This window comes from Ostrea edulis, chromosome 4 (assembly GCF_947568905.1).
Source record: "Ostrea edulis chromosome 4, xbOstEdul1.1, whole genome shotgun sequence".
In the NCBI taxonomy this organism is placed as follows: domain Eukaryota; kingdom Metazoa; phylum Mollusca; class Bivalvia; order Ostreida; family Ostreidae; genus Ostrea; species Ostrea edulis.
This window is the reverse complement of record NC_079167.1, coordinates 26,561,492-26,583,872: the sequence shown is the minus strand read 5'-3', so window position 1 is coordinate 26,583,872 and position 22,381 is coordinate 26,561,492. Positions and strand designations below refer to the sequence as shown.

Here is a 22,381-nt window from a genome sequence, read left to right as displayed (position 1 = left end):
TTCTTTATGAGCATTAAAGTATGCTTGTATCTAAGTATCAGTATGTGAGTATTATTCATTGGACAAGAGTGCATTGGTGCAATAAATTCATACTAAATGTACTAATAATACTTAATCAGAAAGACATTCACTGGATCTTTTTATTCAGCACCAATTATCATTATGACTATTTCATATTGGGAATAACTGTAATCTCAATGTTCATACATGTACACTGTCTAAGACACAAATTAATGCTACTTGAATTTACTCAATTTCTGTACATCAGCCATAATTTAGAGGAATACACACCATGAAAACTTGTCCCATTGTTTCATTATCTGCCACAATAAAATCTTGCACTTTTCAATCAAAAGGACTATTCAACAAAAAATGTATATAGATATTTTACAAATCTTATCTGATCCAATAGTAGGAAACATCTTACACTACATTCCTGTATGTCTCAAATTCTACTAAAAATACTGTACAATACATGTATTCAAAACCGCCCACTTTCTCTCTTGCTAGCAACAGACAGTATGGTATTTTCCTCCATATAAAAAGAAACACATATATAAGTCGTTACACAAACAAATCCTACTGTCCACTTAACATTCACCATCTTATACAATCACGCTATGTAGAGGTAAGGCAAGGGTGTTTGAAGTGGATTTCTGGGAGACCCACATCATGTCAGACATTGGGAAGATTGCCATCTTTTCCATCAGAACTCTGAGAGTCACTCTGCAATATATAACAACCACATTTTAAACATGTAACAAACGGAAAACTTAACCACATCTACATGCAATCACTGAGCAAAGGAAACATGCATACCAGTGTCCCTGAAAATGGATCTATATTGGTTATATGAGGTATCGTGGCCACAGAAGACCTCTGCACTGTCACACCCTGTTTCATTTTGGGTTTCGAGGGATGAGCTGAAAGAATTAAATTCAATAGCATCATTTAGGTCCATATGAATCCAAAATTTCAGCAAGGTTAAAATATCTGCTGATATTTGAACAGATTCATGCATAAATTCACAATAACAATAAACTGTGACAGACCTTCAGCACCTTTAACCTCTGGTAAGCTTATAAATTCCTTTTCCCTTTTATCTGGACTTTTGGCTTTCATTTTTTCTTGCACCTTATCATGCAAGAAACTCCTCTCTGACTGCAGGGGCTGTGGACTAAGTGTTGTGCTGTGATGACTGGTGACTTGGTTCTTTTTAATGAAATTAGGGGGAGGTTTCTTTACCATTTTATCACTAACCCTGTAAATGGATAAACAAATCCATGAGGCCATAAAGACTTCATACGAAATCTTGCAAAGTTGCAAAAACAATCAAGGAAAATAATTGAAGGTATTTAACAAAATATCTCGCCTGCTAATCTCCTAGACTTTGTTTGCAGTTACTTTTGGTCCATTAAACATTAAAGTGTATAATGTTCAATTCCGGTCTAGACTGCTTAATTTGTAGAATTATCTAATATCCATCAAGCTTTTAATGCTTTTAGACTAAATATTTTGCTTCCTTTGGTTAATGAAGAGAACCACATTTTCAATTTCCAATAACTACCGGGCAGCTATTAAGTAGCGTGGTATTGTTTTGTAATGGGAGCAAGCTCCTGATCAATTCACAACACAGCTGCACTAATGAACATTCAAAGATAACATTTTAAATCCTACATTTATAAGCTGGGCTAATTTACTGCTAGGTCAAATTCAACATACATATTTGATTTGTCAATGGATTTTAATATGCTGAACAAGTGAAGAATGAACAATTACAAACCTTTTGTATTAAATTAAAACCATAACAGTGATTGAGATCTTGATGACTGTGAATATTAAATCGGACATGTATAAGAGGAACATGCATAGTGATACAGTTAAATCCTTGAATTTGTTATCCACATAAGAAACAGATATACATAGCACAGCTAAGAGGGTTCTCTTTTTTACTTACCAAGCCTGAGACCAGCTATCCCTATATTACAGATTTATAATACAGAGCATTTAAATAAAGTTTACCCAAATTGATTTGTAAATATTTTACATTCTTTTTCAATCAGTAAAGTAAAACACGGTTATAGTGAACCTTGTTTTTATGAATAACTGCTTAGAATGAGTTCTTACAAACTGAGTGCTTCAATAACTAACAAATTTGATTAAGTAGGTTCACTATATCCACGTTTTACTGCAGTGAATAAATGCCGACATAAAATGATGTGATAGGTGTTAATTTATGACTATTAAGTTCACAGTGATGAGAGATTTTTTTTCTTTAATTAATAGTTGATGTCTTATGATAAATACAAGTATATAAATTATAGATCAATGCTCCCTATAATTCTACTTTTGAAAAAATACCAAATATAAGAAAACAAGGACATGCATGGATTAATGGAAAAATTATAAGATAAAAATATATACCGGTACATGTATAAATGGAAAAGAAAAGAAAAAAGTGAAAAGGCAGATAATTATCATTTTTATTATCATAATTGCTTAAGAATAAGAAAACATATGAATCAAGATTTGAATTCATACTTTCTCACTTTTACACTAATGTCATGTACATATATTTGATATACTAAGAAATGGTATATTTTTCGAAATCAAATATTCAAGAAATACAGGATGTAAGTAGAGTTAGTATTCTAATGCAATCAGCTGGTTAGGAGCATGCCACAATGACAGTAGTAAAGCTGCCTACTTCGTCGTCCCCATGGCTAAACCTCTTACCTCAGAGGACGCGGACCACAAAATGGAGAACTCATTATATTGGACAGACTTATATTGTTTGCAGTATTGAGACCCATGGTCGGACTGGAAGAATATAATGTTGTCATTTTACTCACTGATGACGTGATTTTGGATTCTGTTCTCCATAAGAGAGCCATTATACTTCATGCAAATATCCAAATTATAAGATTTAGCAAAATTACATATATTGATAACTAAACGTCTTTAGAAATTGTTTAAATTTAAAAAAAAAATGTTGACAAATAACTTTATTTGATTAAAACAGTAAATAATTTGACGCTTAGCATTAGAATTAGATAGGTTTGTTTTGCTATTAAAAGTGGAATTAAATTGTGAAATTACATATACATATCCGGTATATATTTTAAGATCATGCGAATATGGTGGGGTGACATTATTTGTCAATGCATGGTTACCAAAAATTAAAAGCAAGAATCGCCCTCTATATTGTAAAGAGGATAACTCCGCAACATGCATGTGAGTATATATATATACACTGTAAGTATTATATTGTTCTTTTTTTCTTTTTTTTTTGGTTGAGCTTTGAGGAATAGTATTGTTATATACATGTACATATATGTAGCCTCTACAGATAAGAATTTTAGAGTACATGAGAAAAAACATAATGTAGTTCTATCTAGCAATATCTGTTCCCAGTGATACATGTTTCTGCACTAAAACATACATGTATGAAGGTACTATACAGCATACGCAATCTGCATATGGTAATTATACATCTTTACTGTATGTGATTTACCTCTACGCATTCTATCCCATTCTCTCTATTCCATTCCCTCTGCTAATGACTGACAATATATCTAACTATCAGGACTAATTAGCTAGACTGCCGGTATGCCATAGCATACCAATATATTTATATTATTACCTTATCAAGAGGTCTGGGGACAAAAATAAAAGGAAATCAAGTGGTAAAATGTATATATTAATTCATTATAGCAAAGAAAAATAGCCAAGCTTTACATCATTTCAAAGTGAAAAGAATTCATATATACAATAATGTTGGTAACACTTTATATTAAAATACTGACTTGTTGGTATATTGGTTAACATGCTATTCTACAGTTATTTGTTTGGTCTATGGTTATATTCTAGTTTCTAAGGTAGGGAAACGTGTACAATACCTGGCAAGACTTAAGTACTGGGATCTAATGACTAGAGGCTGTCTGTCAATACAAGGTCAAATAGTGACTGATTCAATTCTACATATTTTACAACTTTAGCATTTCAAATCTTGTTCAAACGACATGTATAGTACTGTGTGCTCTGTTTCTGTCTGTAGCTAATGTACAGACTATACAATTTTATGTTTTAAAAGAGGAAATATACTAGATTTTCAATAAAATATAAATATAAATCTAACAGACCTTGTCTTTCTGTAGATTCCCTATATATATGCGAGGAATTCCTTGTTGTGTAATTTAGCAAGAACCACTAGCGAAATAAGATTACTCGCTTTTATTTTCATATTGATGAAATACATGTAAAAAATCTTGATCTACAGACCACTCGTGAATTTATGTTCTCATGATTTGATGACTATGAGTCATTTCATGATACTTGAATAAAATAAGGAATCTACAATACTTTAAGACAATGCCAGAATAGTAAATATTTACAGCCGAAATCCTTTGAAATATATGCTTGTATAGTGTCTTGTAAAAGTGAGACAATGATATAAGTTGGGATCCAAGGCTTTCATCTTGCTTGCTTTAACATAATGAAGACTACAAGTGGCCTACATGGGCCACATCACTCACCTGCACAGTTGAATGTTTCCACACGTAAATTAACTAAATAAAAACCCCATTGTTGCCTTACATTGCTCCCAGGTGTCATAGCTTTGATTCTACAGTGTGCGTCTCAAGAAGATTTTGCAGAATTTTCCTACATTAATCCCCTATCATGGCCTCATCCTTTTACCCCAATTATTTCCACTTAAAAAGGAACACGACTGTTCAATTTACCCAAACTTCATGCTGATATTGACTACAGGATCATGAGAAGAAGTTGAAAATATTTCTCCAGACACTGATAAACAGAGTGAAAATTTTGATCAGAAAAAGCTCACGAGCCTTCAGTTCAGCTGAGCTAATCACAAAAACAATACATGTATGTTAATGATTTCCTTTTCCATCAATAATGAATTTCTGACAAATGGGCTAATTGGCTGTGTTTTCTGAGGAAAGATTGCTATTGATGATAGACATTCTGTAGATGTCTGCCTTACCTGCTGATTGAAGGCATTGATGGAGGTGTGGAAACATGAACTGTGTGTCCTGAATTATTAATGGGAGGAATACTGGAGGGTGACATGGCTGAAACTGTGCTCTCCTTATTATTCTCTTTGTCTCTCTCATTCTCCTTTAACTCTGAATGTTTATCCTCAGACTTTTTGTCCTCTATCTTGTCCTCTTTGTCATTGGACTTCCTATCTTCGTGCTTTTTATTGTCCTTTTTCTCACTTATTTCCTCTGATTTTCCTTTGCTGTCCCCTGATTTTTTCTCGGACTTTTCCTCCACTTTTTTATCATTTCTATCTGACTTTTTGTCTTTGATATCCACCTTTACCTCATTCACTGAGTTATCAGATTTACTTTTGTTCTGATTACTTGGTGTGGGAAAAGACACATTATTTGTTCCAATAACATTATTAGGATTTGCTGCTTTTTTCACTGTCTTTTCATTATCTTGTGCCTTTTTCTTTTTATCCTCTGTGGCTTTGGACTCCTGTTGAAAAATTTGAAAAATCAATTTGTAATCTTTACCTATAAAAGAGTGCATCTTCTTAAAATACTGGGCCAATAAACACAAAAATTGTGACGCAAGAGATAATATATGCAACAATTTAGTCAACCAACCACTTTTTCAATATCACATGAACATTACTGTATCAATTCCATCACACAAACAAAAGCTTGAATCTTACACATCATGGGTTACTAACAGATCTAATACTAACATCAATTGTATTACATTCATCTGTGTCAGAAACTGGAATTTTCTTGAATAAATTCACATGGGTATTCCCGCTCAAGTCTGTCATACATCATACAAAATTTTATGAACCTTACTGTTAGAGCATATGTTATACTATAGGCCTAGAGTAACTGTCGTATTTGTGAGAGAGTGGATTATGCAATGCACGTTATTGTATTTAAGAAAATCATAGTAAATGAAAAAGCGTTTCTATACCTTTACCTTACTGTTGTCGGTTTTCTTCTTCTTTTTGTTACCCTTGCTGTCATCGTCGTCCCCCGTCTTAAGAGGGTTGCCATGATTCTCACGCTCTATCCTCTGTTTTAGGTCATTCTGAAACCTTGTAGCAAAGCCATCCTTTGAGAAAAAGTCGTGCTTTATAAGTTGAGTACATGTGGGTCGCTCATCGGGGTCAAGTCGTAAACATTGCTGAAATAAAATAATACAACATTAACACACATCTCCTTGATAACAATGGATACTCATTACTGTCTTTAATAGACATTTACAGTGTATATATATTTACATTCCATTGTATTTCTCCCATTAAACTACACTGCAAACTTTGCATGCGTTTTATTGACCACAGTAAAACCGTGAGAGTATATTCTTGTCCCTGTTCAACACCAGAGAATACTGGGGACTTATTACTGCACATAGAGTTCTTTGTGTTACAGAACCAATCAAAACTGATATCAAGTAGGCTGATCTAGTTGTTGCTGTAATCTGTCAAATTCACATACGTGAAGTAGTGAAGCTGTAAATTTCAAGTATCAAAGTATTTCATTGAGAAAGTGTAAATGTAAGCAATAAATGATTACTTTTTTTTTTTTTTTTTACCACCTATTGTACAAGTGCAGAGACGTCCTATTGCGTGTCCTATTGTGTGTTATTCAATGTCCGTACAATACCCCATCTTAGTAACACATTAGATGTCAAAGAAAAATCATTCAATGCTTTTTTTAAAGTAAAAACCTTTTCTATGTATACCACTTTATCATTCTTAAAATTTAACATTCGAACTCTAGGAATAAAGTATGCATAAGTTAATATTAAATATAGCGAGCTATCTGAAGGACCAAGTGAGCCCTAGTGACAAGCGTGATTGAAATGTTAAACACTGGTCAAAGAAAGCATAGAGGACATGCAGTGATTTGTTCCAAACTTTCAAACTTCCAAAACTTCTAGCTGTGATAAGCTGATTCCATCAGTGGCACAGTCAACATAATCATTTACAGCATTAAAATACATGTACCTAAAGATCCTTTATTCTTAACTTTTGAGGACTATCAAAATGATCTTGTTAGATCTATAATTCATTGATGTGTCAGAATTCTATAGATTTGATGTACTTATAGAGTAATGAAAATCACTTGGCTGTAACCATGGATTAAAATAAGTTTTTTGAGGACATATCATTCATACTTTATCCTATCACAATCTTGAAGCATTATATTAGCTATAAATCAGAAAATTTTATCCTGTTGTAAAAATGTGATATTATATGATAGTTTTGTATGTAACTTTAAATGTAATCATTTATAAAATTAAATCCAAGTTTAAGATTTTATCAAAATACGAATTTCGTTTCACTTTAATATATAGCATTAATTAAAATTTTTGTATGGGAAGACAATAGTGTGATTTTGCTTTATTCAGAGCCTCTGAAAGCTTTTCTAACATGAGTATTAATCACAAAAGTTTTCCTGTCATCGAAATAGTAAATCACAATTTTACAACAAAAATTCCCAACACCAAACTGACAGCTAAATTGCTTGAAGATTTTAGTTGCAGGGATATCCCTTTTGTATACTTTCAGAGAACAATGTATTTTCATTAGCCTTTGACTATAGCCTACAATACAAAACTAGTGTTACTATCAAATTTTGGTACTTCACTTTTAATACAATCATTTATCTCCCAACCTTCATTAATTCTAATGAATGTGAAGATATCCTTGTGAATTTCTTTTCCAAGGGTGAAATTTCTCTAACTTCTGGTAATCGCATTCCAACAAAGAGTGGGTTTCTGAGAAAGACTTCTTTGTGTCTAGGAGTGAGGTTACCTAACATCAAGAAAAACACACATTAATCTATGTATGAACAATCTTCTCTAAACAATTTGAAAGTAGCTTTCAGATTTTTCAGACATGAGCAACAATTGAATTTTAACATTTTTGTTTTCATTGAGAATATTAAATACAATTTACAAGTTTTCTTACATCCCTTTGAGAGAGGGCTCATATAGACTAAGCCTGCTTCCCAATCCCATCAGGGTATTGAATAAACATTGTTAAAATTTAAATAAATTTAAACACTACAAGTAACCAGTGTTTTCTATCACATATATTGCACCCAGTACTTACCAAAACACTTAACAATATGGTACAGCTGGTCTATGTCAGAATCGCCGGGGAACAGAGGTTCTCCCGTTAACATTTCTGCCAGTAAGCATCCTATTGCCCAAATATCCACAGCCCTTTATAAAATAATATATCATAGATCATTATTGGACTTCTATAGTCAATATTTTCTAATCCCTAACATCTTATTCACATTGAATACACATTGAATATAAACAAAGTAAATTGTACATTGATATTGTCGACTTATTACTCCCCTTTCAATTACATAAACAAAGAACTTTCATAAGTTAAGCAAGACCATTGCAAGTTTATTCTTGTATATTGTAGAATGTGTGTATTTATGATTTCCCTCACTAGAATTATATTTGGGGACAAAAATGACATAAAAATAGCCACAATTTCAGAGGATTAAGATTTGGTTTTTACAGTAGTATAAAGCATTTCTGCTTTTTCACACATTTGCAATTTGATTTTACAATTACATGAAATATTTAAACTGTGAAGATCCTCTCAGGTGTGCTCCAAGTTTTAGGAAAGAACCATTTACCAGCTGGTAAATTATCAAATTGTATTTAAATATCTAAGCCTATTGAAATTGTTCAACTATGCAATGTCTTAACTAGTGAAGTCAAACCAAACATTTGTGCTAGAATTGATTTAGAGTGCATCACCTATACTACGGTTCTAATCTTCAATACCTGCAGATAATGACACATTGTATTCAATATGATCAATCAATTTATGGAGTAGGTGCTTTTAATGGACTCCTAGTTACTTCATGCTTACCTTCCATATTTTGTGTCCCCTACCAAAAGTTCTGGAGCTCGGTACCACCTGGTTGCCACATAATCCGTGTAGGTTTCACCTGGTTGTGCAAGAGTCCTAGCGAATCCAAAGTCACATAACTTCACAATCCCTGACTTACTAACCAATATGTTCTCTGGTTTTATGTCTCTGTGAATGATCTGAAAGCAGCGTTTATATATTACCTCAAAATCAAGGCTGACGTGCATCCATGAACAATGTGTATACATTTTTACAATTTTGATAATTTTGAAAGAAAAACTACTAAAATTTAATTTAAACGAACTTACATTATGTAAATGGCAGAATTCTGTTCCCTTTAAAACTTGCCATAGGATTCGTCTGACTGTATTTTCATCTAAACCATTCGGACATTTTTCAAGTTCATCTAGCACAGTGTGATCAACAAATTCAAACACTAAGTACAGTCTTTTCTTTCTTCTGAACACTTCTATTAAATTTACTAGATGGTCATGCCGTAGTTGCTGAAAAATTTATTGGCAATGTGAGTACAATTGTTATTATAGAATTCTCAAAAGATAAAGTATTCCAATAAGTGCTGTGAACAGGCATAAGATATAAACTAGGAATAGCTGAACATATACTATAGCATTTCCCTAACTGGACTCCAGCTGATACATGTATAACATATTATCTACTTATGCTGCAAACAAATGACAATAATAGATTACTGAGAAATTTTAACTATCTCAAAATTCAATAAATGGAAATGGAAATATAAGTCCACAGTTTAAAACATGTTGTACTGTACATCATTTTCAAAAATCTTTGGAAAAAATAACATTTTTAAAGAGACAAAATTACAGGTAGACTGGACAAAAACTGTCTGTGTGTTGATGGAGGGACCGACATGGTGGTTCCAGTATATAATAATACCCTCCATTCTTCATTTGGGGGTATAAATCCATGACTTTAATCTTTTCGTAATTAACCTTGATGAAGATTATGCAACCTTTTTCGTAAGTATGAGCTTTTAATTTCCTGTAAAAGCCAGGTAAATATCATCATACTTGTAACCTTTATATTGAATAAATGAGCTTGGTTGCTCATCAGAACAAATCAATAGCTTTATGTCAAGTATACAATGCAGAGAATCACAGCTAGGACTTATAGATTTATTATTTGTTTGATAAACAGGTGTAAGAGATACCAATTTACTATATGTACATGTACCCTACCATACCCTTATTTGTAAGCATACTATAGGATATAAAACTCACGCAGTGTAAATTTAATTCAATTTGACTCAAAAGTATTTATTCCTAATAACATGCAAGTAGAAGCTAGGTCAATGAAAAATGTTTTTACAAATATCCAAGTCAAGGCAATATTCCCAAATCAAAGGGTATATCTGTAACATTCCCAATATTTGGTACAAGTATGATTGCCTACAGTTTTTCTGTTGCAGAGCTATACTGTCTAAACATGAATTTTATAAATGCCTTTTCCTTCAAGTGACCTTGGCTTTATCCTTATAAAAGAATCATAATACACACTCCTGTCATAAATAGCCTATAAAGTAAGACCGTGTCACGATGTGTAATCTGTCTCTGTTACAAAACTATGGTCTGGACAAGAAGGTTATTTTTTCCCACTGATCTTAACTTCTTGGTGTAAAAACTAGACACAAAAATTCAGGTCATAAGCAACATTTTTGTCTAGTACATGTAAGACTGTTTCAAAAATTTGATCTAGATAAGAATATTTTCTTCCCCAGTGACCTTGGGCTATATTGGTTATACATGTATAAACATTCTAGTCATTATCTAAACATATATAGACTGACAGATGGATAGGAGATTTCTACACTTTAACCCCCCACCCCAACTTTATAGTGGAGAAGGGGTGTTGTCCTTCATTGAAGGGTATAATAATGAAAATCTGGTGTACATGTATATGATTTAAAAGAGGCTATGTCCATCTGGACATATACATGTATGCTTTCATGTCTATATAGAATCTGACACAAGAGGGATGTACAGCTAAGAGTTAAAAACTGCCACTAATTAAGCTCCCTTCATCAACACATTAGGAGTTACTTATATGTAATACTTTCTTTGTAGGATGATTGTACTTCAAGGTAATGAAAAAATCCAATATCCTAAAAATATCCATACACAACTGCCTATAAAAAGTGCACAGCTGAAAATTGCAGTGTTATGGTCACTGACAGGTAAAATAATCAATCAGTCACGGCAGAAAATAATCAGGTTACTTGTAAAATGTAAGGAAAACTAATTGGTAGATAAATTTTTAATATCTGTACTACAGTAAAGGAAAAGTACATGGCAATTTGATCAATACTCTAAGATGTTATGCAACAAAAGAACAATTATTTCATTGTTCAGTGTGGTTTAGGATCATGGTACATCGCTATCATCTGAATTAAATAATATGATGACTAAAATGTAGAGCTTGATCTCAATTCTTCAAATCTCTTCAATGTACTCTAAATAAACCTGATATCAACTTATAATGTCCATCAATCATAAGTTGCAATTCACTGGATCATTCTCTCTAGGTAAGGTTGAGAATGTGAATTGCCTCTAAAATAATCCGACCCTGTCTTACACCTGTGGAGTTGTTATGCAATAATATATCTACCTCTCAATCTAAGTATACACACATTTCTTTATATGCTGATAATTTCTCTTTCATAATTTTCGTTTACTTTTAAACACCACTAAAGCTACCTGCATTGGAATAATATGTATATTGACAATTTAATAGTGTGTTTATAGAAACATCCAAGTTTGTCAATATATCTCCTGCTATTCAAATCAAAGAATCTAACTCTTATGAGCTTTTTGCTGAACTACACAGATATGAGGCATCGAAAGAGCGCATTATGTAAGATTAAAGTATAAAATCAGAAAACTAGAGCCACTTTAGGGTATCAGGTAATTATTAAAAACAGATCATTCATAGTGCTGGAATCCATTGCCACCCCCCCCCCCCCCCCCTTGTGTTTTTTTTTTCAAGTTACAAGTGCTATTCTTCCTTAATAATGTTCTATCCTAGTAAGGTATGTCATCGATTAGAGAGATGAAGTGAAAACCCCCCTGATGATTATTTAAATACAGAGCAGAATTTTAAACTTAAAACAAATTCTAACAGTAATAAATGTATGAGAAACTCCTCACCTAAAAGTATTCAATCTACATATTTTATACATAAAAGCCCTTATACACAACTCCACTTTGAATACAAAAATTTAAACTGCATCAATAAATCAGTGGATTACAAGTCGGAGCATATGGATTTTGTAAATAAGAAAATCCTGTTGTCAAGGTCTGCAATGAAGTCGGGTGTAATCTCTTCTCTTGTTGGTATACATACACCAAATCTGTCCCCTAGTCTATGAGGATAAGTAAAGGATATATACCCAGTTAAAGGCCATTTGTGCATGAACACTGCTTTATTTGAATTTGAATGAACAATTGAATTAAGCAAACCCTTTTAATGCCATCATCCCTTTATGTAGACAAATAAATGAGCAGCTCATTATGCCTGTGCTTGGCTGAATTTGAATGTGCCATAACGCAACAACAATCTAAAATATTTATAGATATCAGTGATTATATTATAAATGGTTAAACAAATATCTGTGAGTATGCCCCATCGAAGATATTGTTCAGATTCCAAGTGTAAACCTGTTTGGTCTAACATCTAATAAAAGGATTATGGAAACATAAAACCCGACAACAGACCTTCTTGGTGACTTAAGTAATTTATAACAAAAATCGAATTGGCACTGCTAGGCTTTAAATTCAATATACCGTGAATAGTAAAAAATGAGACAGACAAAAACATCTTTGAACACATTGTAAAACAAATTAATTGATAGGGAAAGATGAACTTTGCTCCACTTCCATTAAGCAAGACTGGCATGAAAGAACAAAACTTATAGATTGTTGGTGTTGACATGTGAGGTTGTCCACTCAGCGGTAATGGTTAATGATCCCCCCTGTTACAATGCTCAAATCAATAACTCTAATGAACATACTTGTTGACTTCTTAATTTCTACATTGAAATCCATATCGATGACCTATCAATGCATTAAAATACATTTAATCTTTTTTTTAAATTGAAGAATATTACAGGCATGCTTTCATCTTCATGCAAATATATGAAAAGCTAATAATAAATCTAATTAAAGGTGCCATTATATTGTTGGGTTTACCCCCACCCAAATTTTGCAGTTGATATAAAAATTCATACTTTTTTTTTCAAATTTTAAAGATCTGTTGATTTGGTAGGAACATTTATAATATTAAGGATGATTAAACATTTTATTCCAGGAAACTGCAAAAAAAAATTTTAAGAAGGAAGAGGGGAGTCTGCCTACAAACTGATTGTAACCATGCATATACAAAACACTGAACACAGCCATTCAAAATACTAAACATGGTCATATAAAATATTGAACATAGCCATACAAAATACTTAACATAGCCATACAAAATACTGAACATAGTCATTCAAAATACTGAACATAGCCATACAAAACACTGAACATAACCATACAAAATACTGAACACAGCCATTCAAAACACTAAACATAGCCATGCAAAATACTGAACATAGCCATACAAAATACTGAACATAGCCATATAAAACACCGAACATAACCATACAAAACATTGAACACAGCCATACAAAATACTGAGCATAACCATACAAAACACTGAACATAGCCATACAAAACACTGAACATACAAAAAACACTGAACATAGCCATACAAAATACTGAACATAACCATACAAAACACTGAACATAACCATACAAAATACTGAACATACAAAAAACACTGAACATAGCCATAAAAAATACTGAACATAACCATACAAAACATTGAACACAGCCATATAAAATACTGAACATAACCATACAAAATACTGAACATAACCATACAAAACACTGAACATAACCATACAAAACATTGAACATAACCATACAAAATACTGAACATAACCATACAAAACACTGAACATAACCATACAAAATACTGAACATAACCATACAAAATACTGAACATAACCATACAAAACACTGAACATAACCATACAAAACATTGAACACAGCCATATAAAATACTGAACATAACCATACAAAATACTGAACATTACCATACAAAACACTGAACATAACCATACAAAACATTGAACATAACCATACAAAATACTGAACATAACCATACAAAACATTGAATACAGCCATACAAAACATTGAACATAACCATACAAAACATTGAACACAGCCATACAAAACACTGAACATACAAAAAACACTGAACATAGCCATACAAAATACTGAACATAACCATACAAAACACTGAACATAGCCATACAAAACACTGAACATAACCATACAAAATACTGAACACAGCCATTCAAAACACTAAACATAGCCATGCAAAATACTGAACATAGCCATACAAAATACTGAACATAGCCATATAAAACACTGAACATAACCATACAAAACATTGAACACAGCCATACAAAATACTGAACATAGCCATACAAAATACTGAACATAACCATATAAAACATTGAACATAACCATACAAAATACTGAACATAACCATACAAAATACTGAACATAGCCATACAAAACACTGAACATACAAAAAACACTGAACATAGCCATACAAAATACTGAACACAGCCATACAAAATACTGAACATAACCATACAAAATATTGAACACAGCCATACAAAATACTGAACATAGCCATACAAAATACTGAACATAACCATACAAAACATTGAACATAACCATACAAAACATTGAACACAGCCATACAAAACACTGAACATACAAAAAACACTGAACATAGCCATACAAAATACTGAACATAACCATATAAAACACTGAACATAACCATACAAAACACTGAACATAACCATACAAAATACTGAACATAGCCATATAAAATACTGAACATAGCCATACAAAACACTGAACATACAAAAAACCACTGAACATAGCCATACAAAATACTGAACACAGCCATACAAAATACTGAACATAACCATACAAAATACTGAACATAACCATACAAAACATTGAACATAACCTTACAAAATACTGAACATAGTCATACAAAATACTGAACATAGCCATACAATACTGAACATAGCCATACAAAATACTGAACATAGCCATACAATACTGAACATAGCCATCCAAAATACTGAACATAGCCATACAAAATACTGAACATACAAAATACTGAACATAACCATACAAAATACTGAAAATAGTCATACAAAATACTGAACATACAAAATACTGAACATAACCATACAAAATACTGAACATACCCATACAAAATACTGAAAATAACCACAAAATACTGAAAATAGCCATACAAAATACTAATCATAGCCATACAAAATACTTAACATAGCCATACAAAATACTGAACACAACCATACAAAATATTGAACATAACCATACAAAATACTCCACATAGCCATACAAAATACTGAAAATAGCTATACAAAATACTGAACATAACCATACAAAATACTGAACATAGCCATACAAAACACTGAACATAGACATACAAAATACTGAACATAGCCATACAAAACTCAGAGAACTCCACAGTAAAAAAAAAACATCATTCCAAAAGACTTCAACTTTCAAAAGCAATGATATTTCCCCAACTTTCCAAATATTTTCCCCTAAACTTAGTCCAACATTGTAAGGATCCTTGTAAAATCTACCGAATGAGTTTTTATTTTAGTATGTATTAGTGGGTTATGGACTAGGATTTGAAGTTATCTATTTTAAAATCTACATGAGATTATTTAAGAAACAAGTCCTAAAACTTACATTAATTAGTGTCTCTTCTCCACTTAGATATTGGTGCAAAAGGAAGTCATTGATGTGGGAGAAAGCCAGTGTATCCAGAGGAAACCCAAGTATCACATTATGAATTATTTGGTGTATAGTCATGAATAAGCACAATCAATGTATGTGCTATATTGATATTGACATTTTTTGCATTTACTTTGGAGTTTATATAAAACCTACAGTAAATTTGTCATCATTGTAATTCCACAAAAAACTGTAAATAAATTCTTTGATTTTTTCCTTTCTGTATTGAAAAACAATGAAGAAATTTAAGATTTATCATTGTTTATGGAGTATATGAAGTTTCATCTTATGATTAGTTTTTTGTTGGGTATATACATGTATTTATCAGTACATCTTTTTGTTGGGTGTATATATGTATTGAATACATCTTTTTGTTGGGTATATACATGTATTTATCAGTACATCTTTTTGTTGAGTGTATACATGTATTTATCAATACATCTTTTTGTTGGGTATATACATGTAATTATCAATACATCTTTTTGTTGGGTGTATACATGTATTTATTAATACATCTTTGTGTTGGGTGCATACATGCATTAGTACACCTACAATGACTCTGGAAGTCTTAAAACTAGAATAAACCTTAAAACATACACTGGGGTAGGTATAGAAATAGGCATCCCTGTACCATTTCAGTCCCAAAATATCAAGGTGATATAACTTTTAAAAAATTATATATTAAAAGAAAACCGATTTTAAAAGATTAAAGCATAACAAGTTCAATTTAGTGCTAAAAGTGCTCATTTCTCTCTCTCTCTCTCTCTCTCTCTCTCTCTCTCTCTCTCTCTCTCTCTCTCTCTCTCTCTCTCTCTCTCTCTCTCCAAAATTGTAAAAATCCAGATGCATAATAACTTACGATATATACATGCATTATAGTAGGAAAGTCATTGCTTGCTTACCAATTTTTATACTTTCATTATTGAAGTCAATTTGAATTTTACTCTCTTTTTAAGATGAAAAAGAGTCACATTATTGTACCTAATTGTTGTGAACATAAATCTATAGGATGCTAGTATGACTGTGCCTTACGCCTCTCCTAAACCTTCTACTCCTACCATGTATGTGTGTCATGCAGCTAGCTAGTAAATCTGTCTACTAGTTTTAGGATAAACCTGAGAATTTAGAATTATGCAATCAATGATACTGTCAAGATTCTTCATACACATATGGGGAAAAAACTACTCCAATCTGAACCCATAGTGCCTAGCAATTCAGACTATACACACAAGCTCACCAGACAGATATAACAATGTACAAATGTTTACATTATGGTGTCAAGAAATGCAAATTCTCACGAAACTCCATACCTACAGGTATCGTGAAAAACCATGGCTATCAAGTACAAAGATTGCAAAGCATTCTTTCATCATTATTGAAAAAATTAATGACATCCAGCTACTTTGTAATGAAAAGGGTATTTCATGGGAAGAAAGTTTTAAGAAACCCCACTGAGCCATTTAATACATTAATCAACTTTACAAAGGCACCAGAATTTTAGAATTTAAAATGTATTAAAAATCTACACACTTACAGAGAGAATTTTTTTTTTACAAATCACATGAAAATACTTATTCAATACACATGTAGACTACCAGACTAGTATTATTGCAAAGACTTGAGATTTTTTTTCTTTTATAAATCGTACTTCCTCTTCAGATGGTATATAGTCTATAGACAACACTTTGTTGCACAGAACATTTCAAAAGGACTGAAGGCCGAGTTCAGGCCATCATTAAAAATATTTTTGTTTGATGTACTCCGACCCACATTTTTCAAGGTGGGTCGGTAGGTAGGTGTTTTTGTTTGTTTGTTTTTTAATGTCATGAAATTTTTTAACATTTAGTTTTAAAGTAAGGAGAATTTTCTATTTTTCAAGGGAACCAAAAAAAAAAAAAATGAAATTTAAAATTGCTGAAAAAAATGATCGGGTAGGAGCAAATTTGACGGGTCGGTCGGAGTACATCAAACAAATCAATTTTTATTTTTGGCCTCATATAAAAAACCAATAGGGAAAATGAAATGATAAAATTCGATCTTACACAAGACTTAGATGCTTGTACTGAATATCTATTGAAGTACATTACAAATACACTGCAATGCAAAATAAATATGACAATTTGAATTGCTAATAGCATTAAATTTTATACTTAATCCTATGCTAATACATCAATATTTACATTCATATACAAGTACAACCATTCTTTTTTAATGGAAATTTTTTCCTCCTTGTCAAAGAAATGTATATTCACATGTATTTTTAGAGATATTTTGAGGTATGTTTTTGCAGACATGCATGTTGACATGTATACAAAGTAATCAAAACATCTTGTTAATTAACTTGTAAATACACAATAGTCTTAGCAACATCTCTATAGTAACACAGCCACCTGTATTCAGTGAGAAAGTATAGCATGTATATATATTAAAAGAAAATGAAAATATAGTTTCCTGATGCTCCATGGAATTACAGTAACCCTCCAATTTACCTTCAGCATCCTGACTTCTCTGAGAGCAATCTTCTTGACCATTTTGTCATCTTCGCTCTCCAGGAACTTTTTAATGGCCACAAGCTGTCCTGTCTCTTTGTGGCGACACTTAAGGACCATGCCGTAGCTCCCCTCCCCCACCAGTCCCAGATTCTCATACTTCTCCATCGCACGTAACAGAGATGCTCCTCTCACTTGAAGAGTCTGAAACATGGTGAGTGGATTGTGAAAAGCAACCTTGGTTGAAATGATCATTAGACAAGTCCTATTTTACAGCACTAGCATAATCTAGTCTTTGCAATGAATTAATTGAATGATATTTAGAACATGGAACTGGTTAATATGTTTAATTAATGAAAACTGTCAGTTTCATTGTACATGTGTACAATTTCAAGGTACAATGTATCTGCAATATGTTCTTCAGATACATTTGTATGCAATAGAATTCATTTAAGCTCAAAACTATAAGCACTGCTGTTCTGTCATTCATCTCTTTGACATGACAGAACAAGTGATTGTGGCACAATCAACACTTCATGCAGGGATACTAATAAATTCAACAATACTTCAACTGCAAAATGTGTTCAAGGTAATTATAATAACTCAAATTTATGAAATGCAAACTCCTGAGGGTTTTAAACTGGTCTAGTCTATTTCAATCTATATCCACAATGCATGAACACACTATATCAAATTATCAATGCTCAGTGGAGCTGATATGAAATCAGTATATATATGGATACTTATATGTTGTACTCAATTAATTAAATTTAACAGTCAATTTATTTTGACTAGGTAACAAAAGGTTAAAATCACCAACACTATTCGACCTGTTATGGATCACTATTGTTGGGTCAAAACTAAAAGGATCTAATAAACTCTCCATTACTTGATCCTAGTATCTGAGGTTTAAGCTCTTACATTGTGTTAATCATGAGCAGAAAATAATCTTACACATTCTTTATAGGAACTTTTGTGAAACGACTTTATAAGGCTGTTGTGCTTTGTGCACATGAACTGTGTTGTTTGACGAAACATTCTGTGTGGCTAAGTCCTGGACAATACCCAAAATGTTATTATTGCATTATAACTATATATATTATTTCAAAGATTAATACTCATATTAATATGGGTATACATGGAACATTTGGAATTCATGTCTAAACCATGTTCCAAATGTGCATGTAATTTTTTCAAGTTGTGACCCCAGCAATGAAAGGAAAATGTGAGAAAATAACCATGGGTAAAAAATTAAAAACCGAGTTTATAATCCAAAACTGTATCACATATATATCGTGGCTAAATCATAGCAATATATGCTATCAACATATCAACAATTGAATAAGCTAGAGTCAAATCTACAGACCTTGTACATATTATTCACATCAATCTGTAATATTATCATTGAATGCCTGAGAAAACACATGAATATCGTGTTTTTAAACTATCAAATATGTATGTTATATATTTGGACTAATAATGTTCTACGAAATGAAAACCATATGACTGTGCCCCAACTGTGTACATTAAATACCAGAAAGCAAGTTTTATGCAAATAAAATAGATTGAGATTGTTGGAAAAAGAAATAGAGATTATATTAATGTTATGTTTGTATAAACATATTAAATTTATTTTTCTCATTGACATCTTACTCTAGAAGACATTAATTTACTTGTACATACATCTATATCACATGGCCATTTCACAAAACATCCTGTAACAAAAGTAAATATTTTCCCCCTCTTTACAATCATCAAAGTATCATTTAAATTTCATCTTATCAAATATGGAATTTATGGATAATCTTTTGATCTCCATTGCAATGAATAAATTACCAATAATGTTTCACTATTTAGATCATAGTTATTTAGAGTTTGTGTGAAACAGACCATATGTCTAATATGTATTCACAATATACAATCAATCTGTGCCAAAAACTAAATCATTATAGTGTCGACATAATACAGAAATAATCCATAACTTTTGATGATTCCTCAAATCAACAGGATCGATATGTCTTACCATCTAATCTATAAATGTGCACTTTTTTCATCAAAATGAAAGGAATTTCTCTGAACAGAAATAATCTTGAAATGGTTTTTGCCACAGACTAAATTGTCTTGTTGGTACTCAATGTCGCCATGCCATGAAAGTTCCATGCATTAAGAATTAAGACAAACTAAATTTGTTACACATATATACATGTAGTATGTGCTACCTTTGAAATCACCTTCACTTACTTTGGACATTTTCTGGTGTACGATAATCAACACTCGTGGAATTTCTACAGTATGATTTTGAAGTTCATAAATTAATGACATGTTCAGTAGAAATATCAATAGTCTTTATCCATAAGGACTGAAATTTCACTTCCATTTTAATTTTATTCTGGCTCATCCTGCATGGGCAAATCTAAATTTATTAAAAGCCCTAAAATAGTAATAAATAATTTGGGAATAATTTGAGATGGGAGGAAATTGATTTCCATCAAGTCTGGGTGAAAATAACATGGATTGGAGGAAGAAATTTGCTGCTATACAGTAGCTCAATACCTCTGTACGAGCACAATATATATAATATGCATTTGACTATCTTGAAATGTTTCTTTCATCTTAACAACTAAAGCAAATTGTTTTCTTGTCATGAATATCAGCTACAAGAAAACATATATATTTAACCTTTATATATCTTGTAGACTATTTCAATCCTTGGCTTTAGCATCCATGCTTATAGGTGTATATACATGTATATGTATATATATATATTATACATGCATGTTAGTCCTTTAAATATTTTTCGGACCCACATTCAAAATCAATTTGTACAAATGGAAGCTGGTGCAGAACAAAGCTATGGGGAGATATTTAAATTGAAAGACTTGATCCAATTGAATGAACTTTAATATATCTTTTTACTCGGTATAATTAATTCAATTTAAAAAAAAAAATGTTTATATTATCTTAGCAATATTTTTACAACATTAAGTATTCCTTTTCTACTCACCTCAAAAAGAAAGCTGCACAAGTATCAGGCCATTGTGGAGCTAACCATATTGCAATGTTTAAAATCAGGTCGTCTGCTACAATCGAAAAATCTCACGCCTTTACTTTTGTTTGGTGACAATTTCTTTCCTTGTATAACAAGATTTAACCACTACATGAATTTAAGAATAGAAACTATATGGCGCGTGTCATCATCTGACCAGTCACCGCACTGGTGAAAAATCCAATGAAGAGAAACATACACAAATTGGATGTTGAACAAACTCGAACTGACAAGCTCAATATAGCAAATCCCCACAAAATAATGATTGATAAACTTCTGTACCGATTTTAAGGATTTGTTTTTTTCACAAACGAAAGATGTCGCTTGTAAACATTGTTAATGTCAACAACAACATAAAAATCAACTGTAATTATAATTAATCTTCATCTATTAAATTCATATCCGAGCATGTATCTACTGACAACAAATACTGACCTTGCTGTTCCCTGATACAAGTACGAGTGTCAAGAATTCAGAGTGTAAACTATGGAATGTTAAATGGCATTGCAATAGATGCTAAATAATATAAATATGAAAATTTAAGCATTATATGTCAGAGTCCAAAATGATATTATATGGGTAAAATTGCCAAAATAATTGTAATTTAGTCCGAATAAGGTTTGCTAGTACAATTGATGGAATAGCGTATGGGGATATAACTCAATATTTATTTCCGGTTAAGTTGGCGCGAAATTTTAAAATATTAATTTGCTTTGGGTTTTTTATTTGGTTGCAATTTTTCTTTGTGTTTTTTTAATTAGTTTTTTCCCCTCATGAAATTGCTAGTTTTTATTTAGAAATTCAGAAACTCTAGGGACTTTATGGCAAGAAATCAGAATTAACAGTTTTCCCGCGCAGCAATTTTGCAACCAGTTTACACTAGAAAAGGAGAGAAAGGTCTGAAACTCTCATTACCTTTGTCACCCTGACTTTGAATAGAGGTAGATAAATGCATGCAGTGGTTAAGAATTTTTTTCTAGAGGTCTGTGTAACCTTTGAAAAGAAGCCA

The 22,381-nt window shown here is 31.9% G+C and overlaps 1 protein-coding gene across 8 annotated transcripts in view; it reads right to left on the bottom strand.

The window, feature by feature from the left end:
- The window catches only part of LOC125669923 (cyclin-dependent kinase-like 2), a 23,326-nt gene extending 1,507 nt beyond the window's left edge, over positions 1–21,819 (bottom strand). The window contains exons 1-15 of one of the 8 annotated variants that reach the window (XM_048904766.2): positions 21,572–21,819; positions 21,331–21,406; positions 20,568–20,611; positions 18,327–18,530; positions 9,214–9,408; positions 8,906–9,084; positions 8,120–8,232; positions 7,680–7,819; positions 5,971–6,183; positions 5,006–5,505; positions 3,900–3,941; positions 2,737–2,820; positions 1,053–1,261; positions 820–923; positions 1–726 (exon numbers count right to left, since the gene is read on the bottom strand). The exon at positions 1–726 is cut by the window's left edge and continues 1,507 nt beyond it. In XM_048904766.2, coding sequence (XP_048760723.2) covers positions 676–726; positions 820–923; positions 1,053–1,261; positions 2,737–2,820; positions 3,900–3,941; positions 5,006–5,505; positions 5,971–6,183; positions 7,680–7,819; positions 8,120–8,232; positions 8,906–9,084; positions 9,214–9,408; positions 18,327–18,530; positions 20,568–20,576 — 2,043 coding nt within the window. In that variant the 5' untranslated portion in view covers positions 20,577–20,611; positions 21,331–21,406; positions 21,572–21,819 and the 3' untranslated portion in view covers positions 1–675. Of the gene's footprint in view, positions 727–819; positions 924–1,052; positions 1,262–2,736; positions 2,821–3,899; positions 3,942–5,005; positions 5,506–5,970; positions 6,184–7,679; positions 7,820–8,119; positions 8,233–8,905; positions 9,085–9,213; positions 9,409–18,326; positions 18,531–20,567; positions 20,612–21,330 lie in introns of all 8 variants that reach the window. The other 7 variants (XM_056161127.1, XM_048904767.2, XM_048904771.2 and 4 more) reach the window with 7 other exon arrangements.
- Positions 21,820–22,381: the final 562 nt, after the last annotated feature.